The sequence below is a fragment of the Peromyscus californicus genome, unplaced genomic scaffold (genome assembly GCF_007827085.1).
Source record: "Peromyscus californicus insignis strain IS unplaced genomic scaffold, ASM782708v3 Scaffold_4__1_contigs__length_199733344, whole genome shotgun sequence".
Taxonomy (NCBI): domain Eukaryota; kingdom Metazoa; phylum Chordata; class Mammalia; order Rodentia; family Cricetidae; genus Peromyscus; species Peromyscus californicus.
The window spans coordinates 57,684,136-57,696,644 of record NW_026294562.1 but is presented as its reverse complement, the minus strand read 5'-3'; the positions used below and the strand labels follow the sequence as shown (position 1 = coordinate 57,696,644).

Below are 12,509 nucleotides of genomic sequence, written 5' to 3'. Positions count from 1 at the left end.
GGATAGACAGACAAATGAACAAGTGAAATAATGGTCTCTCACATGGAGGACAGAAGGGAACAGAGGCTTCTGGATTTCCTAAGCTGCACTTTTCTTCACTGGACAGCCAACCTCACTGCAGAAGGACATCCCACACCCTCTCAAAACCAGGAAAGCCAGAGTGACCTGGGAGAGGACTTTCAATCTTAAGGCTTGAAAACAAAGGGCTTCAAGGGCCGTGCTAGGAGACAGAGGAGGGGGCTCTCCCCAGGAGAACCTTAGCTCTTCCAGGGTTAAGTCAAGAGAAGAGGGCATTCAACACAGACCCCACCTGAACCAGCCCATCACCATCAAAAGGGATGTAGCACAAATACGCTCAACTTTCCCTGGTCCCAGTACTGTGCCTCAAAAGACCATCCACGTCCCGAGGGCCTTGCCCCATTGCTTCTGTATGGCACATTCACATTCCTGGGTATCCGGCTGTGACCAGCCTCCATACCCACTCAGCTCATTCTAAGGGCAGGGGTCTCAGCTATCTTGTTCAGCGGGGGGGGGGGGGGGGGGGGGGGGGGGGTGTTTCAAGACAGGGTTTCTCTGTGTAACAGTCCTGGCTGTCCTGGAACTCACTTTGTAGATCAAGCTGGCCTCAAACTCACTGAGATCTGCCAGCTCTGCCTCCTAAGTGCTGGGACTAAAGGCGTGTGCCACCACTGCTGGGCTACAATAATTTTTTTAAATAATATCTTTTTTTTTTAAAGATTTATTTATTTATTTTGTATACAGCATGTATGACTGCAGGCCAGAAGAGGGCACCAGATCTCATTACAGATGGTTGTGAGCCACCATGTGGTTGCTGGGAATTGAACTCAGGACCTCTGGAAGAGCAGTCAGTGCTCTTAACCTCTGAGCCATCTCCCCAGCCCTACAATAAATTTTTACAAAGAACTGTAACATGAATTGCTAAATGATCTTATTAATAACATAAATAACTGGAGCCGGATATTGGGGTGAAAGCTGAAAGACGAGAGAAACAGAACAAGCCAGCCTCGTTCTTCTACAAAATCCTCAGCCTCAAGAGTGAGTTCCTGTCTCCTCACGCCTTATATACCTTTCTCTGACCAGACATCACTTCCTGGGACTAAAGGCATGTGTGCTTCCCAGCACTGGAATTAAAGGTGTGTGCCACCACTGCCTGGCTCTGTTTCCACTGTGGCCTTGAACTCACAGAGATCCAAATGGATCTCTATCTCCTGAGTGATAGGTTAAGGGTGTGTGCCATCACTGTCTGGCCTCTATGTCTAATCTGGTGGCTGGCTCTGTCCTCTGATCCCCAACTAAGTTTTATTGAGGTGCACAATGTATCACCACAAAGAGCAAAAACCATGTCTGCCAGCCCCATTCTGTTTACCTCAAGTCTGTGCCCTGAGCCCTGATGAGTGAGCAAATGATGTCAGTCACACCTAAGCCCAGGGCACAGAATTTCTTTTTTTTATAATAAAGCAGGGGAAGGGAGTGAGGAGAGAGAGAGAGAATGAATGAATTTGTTTTAAACACTATGACCAAAGGCAACTTTTTAAAAAGGTTTATTTATTATGTATACAGTGTTCTGCTTTCATGTATGCCTGCACTCCAGAAGAGGACGCCAGATCTCATTATAGGTGGTTGAGAGCCACCATGTGGTTGCTGGGAATTGAACTCAGGACCTCTGGAAGAACAGCCAGTGCCCTTAACTTCTGAGCCGTCTCTCCAGTCCAGGCACAGAATGTTTGAGGTCCAATGAGGGTGGTCCTCCCAGGTATCCAACCCCTCACTGCCACCCCAGAAGAAAACAAAGTTCCAAAGTAAGATGTGACGTTCCCAGGGTCTTTCATGACTGGAAGCAGCCATGGGACTCCCACATGAGGCAAGGTCCTCTCTACTGTCCCCATTGGAACTCAGCCTCTGGGTCTCCTCCCCACACAGCCTCACACTCATTTCTACAGGGAGACACAAGTGATTGCTGTAGACTGCTTGTCTGTGTCCCCCTCAAAACTCATGCTAAAATGGTCACCCCAAGGGAGGTGGTGATAGGACTTGGGGTCTTTTGGAGGTAACTAGGTTATAAACATGGAACCTTCCTGAAGGGGATGGATGTCCTCATGGAAAGGATCCCAGAGAGCTGACGGTCCCTCGTAACATGAGGCAGAAGGTATATATGTGATCCTGGGATGATGTGAGCAACGCCAGTCTGCAATGCTCTTGCCAGACTGTCCAGCCTGCAGCACTTGAAGAAGGAACTCCAGGAGCTCATGAACGGGGGTCACGGCTTCTGTGGGTCCACAGCAGCCCCAGTGGACAGGGTCAGTGGCTCGGGGACTCTGCAAACTCAGGGTAAGACAAGCTCCCTCTAGCAAGCACCTCTTCTCTTGTTTGTCAAAGAAACATATTTCCATACCAAATAAGGCCGCGGACTCCACAGCCTCTGCCCACTTCACACAATTCCTTTTAAGTGTCCAAGCGCAATTATACTTGGACGGTGCTGGGATTCAGCCTCCCCCAGCCTCTCAGTGTAAACAAGTAGCCCAGCTGGGACACAGCTGCCTGCCCTGGAGGAGGAGGCTGGGTCACCATCCTCCCTGCTGCCTGCCCAGCCTCTCTCGGCCTCCAGAATCCCAGAAGATCCCTGCTCCCCCCACCAAGTCCCAGGAAGCCAGCTGGCCCCAAGCGGGCCACCCTCCAAGGCTCCCTGCTCTCAGGCTTGTTTGGTCCAAGGGACAGAGTGACTTCTCCATGGGCAGGAGGAGGAGGCTCCAGTGCAGGTGCAGAGAGAGGTCTATTTCTGGGCTCACTGCAAGATGCCCACAAGGCACACTTCGCCCAGTCTCAGCGCTGCTCACTCCCATAGGAAAGTGTGGCACTCATTCCTCAGGCTTCTTGGGTCATGAGAAAGTTGGCCCAGGGCAGAAGGAGGCCTCAGCACCCCACCCTCATGGTCAACCCTCTGTTCCCTCCATACCCACCCAGGCTTGGGCTCCGTGCCCTGGCCACTAACTTTTTCCAGGACCCCCTCTCTGGGGGAGGCTGACTCATCTTCACTGAGGAGCGCACGCACCAGGCAGGGTAGCTTGCCAACTTCCCTGCTCAGCCCAAGTGAGCAAGGGCTGTGATTTTCCATTTGCGACATCTGATTGTTGTTAGGGCTAGAGAGAAGGGAATTCCTGGTTCCATAGGCCCCAGGAGGCCCCCAGGAAGACTCTGGGGTAGCAAGGGGGGAGTTGGTGCCATCTGGGTTGTGTGACCTTCTCTCTGCCAATTCTCCACCACTCTCCATGGGGGTCCCTCGCTTGCTGCTTCCTGGCTTCTCAGTGCCAGGCTTTGAGTCAGTTCAAACAAGGGAGTGGACATTCCCCTACACCCCCCACCCCCACCACTACATGCCCTGAAATGCCCACTGGAAGCAGGCCAAAGGCCCCAGGCGAGTGAACAACTCGGAGCTCCCTCTGCTGGGGCAACCCTCTGAAGCTGCAGGATATGGGAGGTATTAACATCTGGACTCCAGCCCCAGTGCTCAGGCCAGCGTGACGTCACCAGGCAGAGATGAGTTCCCAGTGGGGATGGGGGAGGCTCCTGAACTGGGCTTTCCTTCCTCAAGCCTCATCACTGTTCAGACACTCCTCCTCTTCCTCCTCCTCCTTCTCCTCCTGCTCCTCCTCCTCCTCTTTCTCCTCCTCCTGCCCTCCCTTCCCCCTTCTGCTGGGCCTGGAATTGGGTTTGGGGCGGGTTCTGTTTCCAAAGCCATCTCCAACAGGCCAGGCGGGTGAGGGCTCATCCTCCACCCTGAGCCCAAATTTTCCAAGGCTCCAGGCAGCACTTGGTCAGCCTGCTGCCCCGTGGGTCAGCAAGCTCGGAGTGCTGGGAGGAGATCTCTGCAAAGGGAAGGCCTCGGAGGATCAGGACAGCCACAGGTAGCACTCTGGGACCCAGGGACTGGGGGAGGGAGACTGGGGACAGGGGCTGCAGGGTGGAGGTGAAGCAGGGCAGGCAAACGAGATTGGCATCCTCAAGGCAGGGAAATGGGCATCGTCATGACCGGCAGCTTGCAGAAGTCCCATCTCTCTGAGCAGGGACCTGGAGTGAAGCTGTCCCCATTCTGAAGACCTGTCCCACCCCTTCCACAGCTCTGAGTGTCCCAGGGATATTGGAAGGCTTTAAGAGCTCCCCTCTTGTGTGGCATCCCCTGACACCCACTCAGCTGGCCTTACCCCTAGCCTCAAGACATCCTCCAATACCAGCTCCCATCCTGTCCCCCTGAGGGTGGGGGGCTCCCCATCCTTCCTTCAACCTTACATCCCAGCCTAGTTTCTGGAAGGGTTTGAAGGGAACACCCAGTGGGCGATGGTTCAAGTATGGAGCTCTGGTTCCCATTGCTCTCAGGCATGCTGCTGGTCATGAGGGCAGCAGTGGACAGCTCTTTGGGGGCAGATGACTGTCTCACCTTCTCCTGCTCCAGCCAGGCCTGGTGCTGTTGTTGCCTTCAGACGAAGCTGTTTGCCAGAGGTCTGCCAAACCTCCATTCCCTGTAGAGAAGCCTCTTCTGTCAAGTTGTGAGCAGGGACCTGAGTCCTAGGCGGAAACACAGGCTTTCTATGTATCTGAGGACAGCAGCAGACTGCCCCCGCCCATGGCCAGTGCACAGACCAAGCCATAGCTAAGGAATGAGGGGAGAGGCTGGGTTAGGGTTTAGAAGAAGTGAAATGAGTTGGGGAGCTACTTTAGGGCTGGTCTGTCCATCCATCAGTCCAAGCAGGTGGGTAGGTGAACCACCAGGCTGTTTTGAGGGGAGGGACCAAGGGTACAGACATGGTAGCCTTTCGGCTTTAGTGAAGTCGGTTCTGTCCCGGCTCAGATTCTGGCTAGAGCACATGCACTCAATGCATCCCTGTACACGTTGCACACATGTCTTTAATATGGCCCATCTGGGGTCCACTTGGCTTTCTGGATCTCTCTGCATGAGTGAATCACTTTGCAAATGATCTGGGGTAGGAGAGGGACCAGATATAGTGATCAAAGCAGTCACCTGTCCCAGAGGGCATGTGTCTAGTTAGCTTTAAGCCTGGTGGGATGAAACGTCCCCTGAGTTAGAGCATCACTGGGGAGAAAGTTGGGAGTAGCAGGTGTCTGGAAGAGTGACAGCAAGGGAAGGTGCAGTGGATGCTTACCTCCGGAGGTGCGGGTACCGGGAAAACCTGGGCTAGCCCCATTGCATAGCAACGGAATGACGCCTGGGTGGGAGGGGGCAGTCTGCAAGCTCTCTGCACAAACACCACTCATGCCTACTTATACGGTGCTGCCACTTGGGACTCGCGAGCAGGCCCCACGAGTAGCCACTGTTAGTCGGGGTACAAACGCACCAGAAGGAGCATACATGTAGAGGGCCGGCGGGATAGCCAGGGCCCGGAAGGGGCTCTGTGAACCCTGGTTAGGAGCGTGCCTCTGTACACCTTCCAATAGGAATGAGGGGCTGGGGGTGTGGCTTAAGAGCCCACCCGGCTCCTTGGCCCCCAGAGAAGCAAAGCGGCCCAAAGTTAAAGAGGAGGCACGTCACCGTCACTCGAGCGAGAGGACGGGACACTCACACTCCCGGCAGCCAATGGTGGGCGCAACTGCCTGGGCCACATATCCAGGAGGGAGGAGGCAGTGGCCATGCTGGGGATCCGCCCTGCTCGAGGAAGGAATTTATGAGGAGTGGAGCAGTGCGCTACCCACATCCCGGCTCTGGGAGAGGAGGGTCTGGCAGCCTGTAGCCGGGCTGTGTCCTGAGTCACAGCCTCAGACGTCCCACCTGCTCTGTGGGAGGGGTAGGTGCTTGCCTGTAGGACAGAGTGCAGGCTGGGGATGGGGCGTAATTCCAGGAGACCCAGAGTGTTGCCAGCTAGGGTGGACCAGTCTCAAGCAGGGTCCCCCGCCCTCGCTTGTCACCAACACCCCCCCAGGCCTCCAGATTGGCCGAATGAGGCTGAGCCTTGCTTCTCTACATCCAGTCTGGAACCCAGGGCCACCACAACAAACTCTTGGTTTGCTTCCTCCAAGTGAACCTTCCAGGGGACATCCACCGAGTCTTGGAAGTACACAGATCTTCAAAGTTTCATCATGTGCCCCTGGTTAGGAGTGTGTCTCTGGTACTAAGCGCACCATTAAAAAAGAATGAAGGGCTAGGGATGTGGCTCCATTGGTAGACGCTTGCCTAGCATGCACAAAGCCCCCGGTTGGAGTCGCAGCACCACATAAACCAGCTATGGTGGTTCAGCCTGTAATCCCAGCACTGAAGAGATGGAGGCAAGAGGATCAGAAATTCAAGGTCATCTTCAAGGCCAGCCTGGGTTGTGTGAGACCCTGTCTTTTACAAAAAGGAGGAATGGACACCCACCCCAGAGTTAGGGTGAGGACCATGATAAAGCAAGACCCAGACAAAAGCCTCCTCCTCCAGGAAGCCCCTCTCCCAGAGAGAATCTGCCCCCATCACCCATTTCTAGGAGTGATTGCAAGGCCTCGTAGCAGAACACAAAGGAGGTGCTCCAGGCGTGCATGCAAGGAAACCCATCATCAAAGTTACTAGAAACATTCTGGCCCAGACACCTTGCAGTCCAATGAGAAGAGAAAGGAGAGAGCATCTTCTCCGGGGAGTGGCAGTGGTGCTCCAGGAGCCAGGAAGGGTGTGAACATGAGCCCACAGGCAGGAGGGGCGGGCGGGCAGGACAGGCATCGAGTCCCCACCTCAGAGGGAGCCAGGGTAGCCCTTCCTCAGAGGTGAGAACAGACCTGAAGGCCTAGGGAGCTAGGGCTGGTGGGCTGGGAGGTAGAGAGGCTCTTGAGGGGATGGGTGTTGACTTTACTCTACCCTCTCTCTAGGCTCTTGCCAGGCAGGGACGTAGGTTTGTGAGCTCCCAACAGGAGCCTGGACTCCGAAGTCTTGAAGATGGCCGGAAACTGCTCATGGGAGGCTCACGCTACCAACCAGAACAAGGCAAGTGCCACAGACAGGAGGTCCTTGGTCTGTGGAGGGTATATATAGTTGGGAGGGACGACACAGCCCACTTTCCAGGCCCGCCCTCCAGCCCTGGGTTCTAGTGGTCAGCAAGCACATCTGGGCTCTATGGCCTGGCCCTGGTTAACTGGTTCCTCTGAGGTCAGTGTCATCATCAGTGAGGCAAACACAGGCACCAGGCATCCTGGAAGTCCCTTTCCATGCTGTCCTTGGGTCATGGTTTACCAGCTTTGAAAGGTTTCACACCCTCCCCCTTTCCCTGCAGAGATGGGACGATCGTTACTGTTGCAGAGAGAGCCTCTGCTGGTTCCATGGTGGCCCCATATCTGTTGTGTGTACCATTCTGGGCCACCCAAGGCAAGTGTTGCCCCAAGTCTGGGAGCATGAACCATGAATGTAAATCTGCAGCTGGCACTAGCCCCACCTAAAGCTTGGATAATGGCCTGGGCTGGACCTTGCTTCTCCCTGGAAAAGTGTGGACTTCCCTTCTTAAGCAGGGAACCCCTCTGGTTTATTTCCTTATCCCAGCCTCCCCTAGACTTGAGAAACTCAAGGCTTATGTCAGGATAACTGACTCCAACCCCCTCCTCATCTCCCACCCTCCCACCCCCTACCCCCGCCATGTCCTTGGTCCTTTCCTTCTTTCCCCTAGGGAAGCACTGTGGAATGATGGCAGCCCGGGAGGCAGTGGCTGGGCATGCTAGGGGGCATCTCAAAGTCCCTAGAGAAGAGGGAGATAAGGTCCTGGGAGGGAGCAGGCTGCAGAGTGGTGTTTCACAAGGTAGTGTGGGGCTGTAAATAGTAGCTCCCACCCAGTGACTCACCAGTGCCCCCCCCAACACCCAGTGGGGGACTGTAGACTTTTTCCAGTTGGGTGATACACAGAGGACTCTGCCCAGACCAGAAGGCCAGCGCCCAGTGCTGAGCTGGTCCTCATGGGACAGAGTTCTGCATCTGAGCTGAGATTCTCCATCACTGAGTCGGCCCTCGGAGGCCTGGAGCAACAACAGATCAACTCCAAGGAAGGGGAGCAGAGAGAAAGCTAAGCAGGTTTAGGGGTGGACAGGAGATGTTAGCCAATAAATTCTTAGAGGTGGACAGGTAGAAAGCAGAACCCCACAAAGAACTTGTCCTGACAATACAGTGTCTCCCTGAGTTTAGCCAGCACCATTAGTTCCTGTTTGTAAACTTCTCTTGACACAGCCAGGCCAGAGGTTACTTCTCTGCATTAGAGAATGTCCACACAAAGCATTTTCTCAGGGCCCAGCTTTCTGCCGAGGCCATTTGAAAGGTGGTAGGAAAGATCTTGCCCCTAAAACCTTCCTACTTCCCTGAACCATGAAAACAATTATCAGACTTAAGGAGAGAGTCCTGGGATAGATTAGTGATGTCTGCAGGGAGGAGGGAAGGGCAGCAATGTGCATAGGGCAACCTTTGTCACTAAAAAGGAGGGATCAAGACAACCTTGAGAACACAATAGTGTGTCACTGGCTCACATTATTGGCTCACACAGTTGTTTTAACATGTGAACCCAGAAATATCAAACTCTTTCATGTTGCCATGTATAGATATGGCTTCTCTGGAATTGAAGGGAGGTACTATCGCTCCACCCACACGTCCTCCATACCCTCTGGCTAGAGTAGAGAGGCCACTTACTTTGCTAGGAAGGCGTGTCCTTGGTTTTGCAACGGTGTCTCTGCTCCCAGTTTCTGAGACCTGACCCAGCTTCATGCATTTATGTACCAGCTCAGCCCTCAGGGCCAGGACTGGTATTCAGCCGGGCTGAGCTCCTCTACCCTGCCCGGTTATAAAATGCTGAGCCCCTCCCTGAGCCTGAAGAATGACCACCACCTCAAGCCTCTCCCCTCCTGGATACCCTTGGGACCCCCAAAGGCAGCCCTGGTCCAGCAGAGGGCAGCTGACTCTCAGCCCCAGTGTCCTCTGGTCCAGCTGTGGCCAAGGTCTTTTGTTTTTCCCCACCCCTACTCCTTACCAGTAATTTTATTTCTTTAGAAATAAGTATTTTCATGTTTTAAAGTTGAAACATTATATGAACAGTTTGCTAGAAAATTACAAGAACAGACTGTGCACACATCTACCATCCCCTCCATGGGTCATTATTTAGTACTGGGGATTGAACCCCAGGCTCCCACATGCTGGGCAAGCATTGCTACCAAGCTTTATCTCCAGTCCTTTTTTAAAAAGTGTGTGTGTGTGTGGTGTGTGTGAGTATGTGTGAGTGTATGAGTGTGTGTGTGTATGTGTATGTGATGTGTGTGAGTGTGTGGTGTGTGTGTGGTGTGTGTATGAGTGTGGTGTGTGGTGTGTGTAAGTGTGTGGTGTGTATATGAGTGTGTGTGAGTGTCTGGTGTGTATGAATGTGTGGTGTGTGTATGAGTGTGTGATGTGTATGAATGTGTGGTGTGTGTATGTGTGTGGTGTGTGTGGTATGCATGTGAGTGTGTGTATGTGTGTGAGTGTTGTATGAGTGTGTGTGGTGTGTGTGTAGAATGAGTGTGTGTGGTGTGTGTGTAGAATGAGTGTGTGTGGTGTGTGAGTGAGTGTGTGGTGTGTGTGTGTATGGGTGTATGTGGTATGAATCTTATGGGAGTGGATGGGTGGATCTGTGGGTATGTCAGTGTGTGTATGTGTGGTGTGTGTGAGTGTCTAAGAGTGGTGTCTGAGTGTATTTGGTGTGTGGGGGGAGTGTTGTGCATGAGAGAATGTGTGTGAGTCTGTGTGAATGTGTGCTCAAATGTGTATGGGCACATGTGTATTGGTGCATGTGGAGGCCTAAGGTTGACACCCAGAGTCTCTTAATCACACTTTATTCACTGAGTCTAGGTCTCTCAATTAAAACCACAGCCGGCTGAGGTAAGCAATCTCACCAGCTTGCTCTGGGAAATCCCCTTTCAAGTTACAGGAAGGTCACTGGGCCCACCTGCATTTACAGGGAGACTGGGGATCAGAACTCTGGTCCTCAGGAGTGCTCAGCAAGCACTTTATGCACTGAGCCATCTCCCCATCCCTCTGCTTTCTGTCGTCTTGGACGTTTGAACCCGGTGGACCTGTGGGCAGCCCAGAGTTGCTGTCTGGTCATCCTGTGGTGATGCCGTCCTGCAGGCTCTAGAATCTGAGAACCAGTGTTAGCATCAGCAGGTATCGGGGCTCTTTCTGCTCTGGCCAGATGCTGCCTCCTGGGTAACTGATGGAAGCAGGTACAGGAACAGGCCTGCCGAGGGCCAGGGAAGGGCAGACAGCCTTACAGATGTGTCCCCTCTGCACCTACACAGATGTGTCCTGGTATGAGCGAGGCTCCGGAGTTCTACAGCAGAGGCTTCCTGACCATCGAGCAGATAGCCACGCCCCCTCCGCCCGCCATCACAAACTACATCTTCCTGCTGCTTTGCCTGTGTGGCCTGGTGGGTAACGGCCTGGTCCTCTGGTTTTTCGGCTTCTCCATCAAGAGGACGCCCTTCTCCATCTACTTCCTGCACCTGGCCAGCGCTGATGGGGTCTACCTCTTCAGCAAGGCTGTGATTGCCCTCCTGAACACGGGGGCCTTCCTGGGGTCCTTCCCTGACTATGTGCGCAGGGTGTCCCGGATCGTGGGGCTCTGCACGTTCTTCGCAGGTGTGAGCCTCCTGCCGGCCATTAGCACCGAACGCTGCGTGTCCGTCGTCTTTCCCACCTGGTACTGGCGTCAGAGGCCCAAGCGCCTGTCTGCTGGAGTCTGTGCCCTGCTCTGGCTGCTGTCCTTCCTGGTTACCAGCATCCACAACTACTTCTGCATGTTCCTGGGCCGAGAGGCCTCAGGGACAGCCTGCCGCAACATGGACATCTCCTTGGGCATCTTGCTGTTCTTTCTCTTCTGCCCACTCATGGTACTCCCCTGCCTGGCACTCATCCTGCATGTGGAGTGCCGGGCACGGCGCCGCCAGCGCTCTGCCAAGCTCAACCATGTGGTCCTGGCTATTGTCTCTGTCTTCCTTGTGTCCTCCATCTACTTGGGAATCGATTGGTTCCTCTTCTGGGTCTTCCAGATCCCGGCCCCCTTCCCTGAGTACGTCACTGACTTGTGTATCTGCATCAATAGCAGCGCCAAGCCCGTCGTCTACTTCCTGGCTGGGAGGGACAAGTCTCAGCGCCTGTGGGAACCTCTCAGGGTAGTCTTCCAACGGGCTCTACGGGATGGTGCCGAGCCAGGGGATACAGCTAGCAGCACACCTAACACAGTCACTATGGAGATGCAGTGCCCCTCTGGCAATGCATCATGAGAGGCCAGGGTCTGGGGCAAGGCTGCAGCAGAGAGCGGCCAGTAGCTTCCAGAGACACTCTGCCCAAGAGCAGAAGAAGCAGGGCACCTGCCCCTGTGCCACCGGGGAGAAGAGCTGCCTCTAGCACAAGGCATCTGCCTCTTGCCAGGCGTGGCCCAGAGACTGAGCAGCCACCTGTGGACAGACCCTGTGGCCTCTGCTCCCCAGCCATTCTGCTTCTGTGACTCATTGTACCAAAGTTGCTCTTACCAGTGTGGTGGGGTCCCTCCTCAACAGAAGTTCCTCAGTGGAGGTGAGCAGGAGGCCATCTGCCTCTTCAGTCATCCCTCCTCAAACGTGACTCAGTCACCGTCACCCCTACGGGGACAGCAGCCTCAGCTCTACCTGCAAGGAGTCGTCCAGCCTCCCAAGACAGCGTCTGAATTAACCCGAGAGAATGGTGCTATCTGGAAGAGGGGCCTGTCCACCTGCCTCGTAGCCTGCAGACAAGTCCCTGTCCCTTTGATGAGTCAGCTGGTGACTTGAACGGGGTAGGACTTGGCCCTGGCAAGCCATGTGAGACAGGAAGGACCTTTTGCCTCTCTGGGTAGCTGACTGCTTTTCTGACACCCCCAGCCAGCTCTGGGCAGCTGACCACGCACTTGGTGTCTTTCAGGCCACTGTGGTCCATTGTGGCAGCTCCCTACTAAGTCCCCAAACTCCAGTGCCCATTTCAAAGTGGATCTGGTTCCATCCTGGCCCCCTGGGAGCTGCCACCATGGTGTCATTCGTCATCCAGCACAGTGGCCTGTGTAGCCAAAGGAAGTTTTATAACAGATAATAAAGTATATATCAATACACATTTTAAAATCTTGCAACAAGGAAGCAGGTTCATTGCCCAGTGTCTTCTCTGTATCTCCATGTCCCACAGTAAGGCCAGCCAAGGGCAGCTGGAGTCCAGGGTGGGTGGCCTTTGCTCTTGCTCTGGGACCTCCCGATTGTCTGGCCACACCTCTGGGCTGCCTTCTGCTCTACCTGACTCCGTCTACACCTAGGCTTCTGTGGTCTGTAAGGATGTGTCACCAATGGAGCTGCATTCCTTCACAGGGAGCCAAGGAGGGCAGGCGGGCAGGGAAGGAGTGAGCAGCATGCCCACCCAGTGCTAGACATGCTAGCCACACACCCTGAGTCCACTGAGTTTTAGTCTAGGCCACACAATCCCAGGGCAGGGACTGTAGCACTAACTCTTG

The 12,509-nt window shown here is 54.2% G+C and overlaps 1 protein-coding gene across 1 annotated transcript; it reads left to right on the top strand.

Annotated features, from left to right (window-relative positions):
- Positions 1-3,514: 3,514 nt before the first annotated feature.
- Positions 3,515-12,123, top strand: Mrgprf (MAS related GPR family member F). The gene is made up of 3 exons (XM_052762745.1): positions 3,515-3,923; positions 6,868-6,982; positions 10,297-12,123. The coding sequence occupies exons 2-3, from the start codon at positions 6,935-6,937 to the stop codon at positions 11,278-11,280; spliced, it is 1,032 nt and encodes a 343-aa protein (XP_052618705.1). The 5' UTR covers positions 3,515-3,923; positions 6,868-6,934; the 3' UTR covers positions 11,281-12,123.
- Positions 12,124-12,509: the final 386 nt, after the last annotated feature.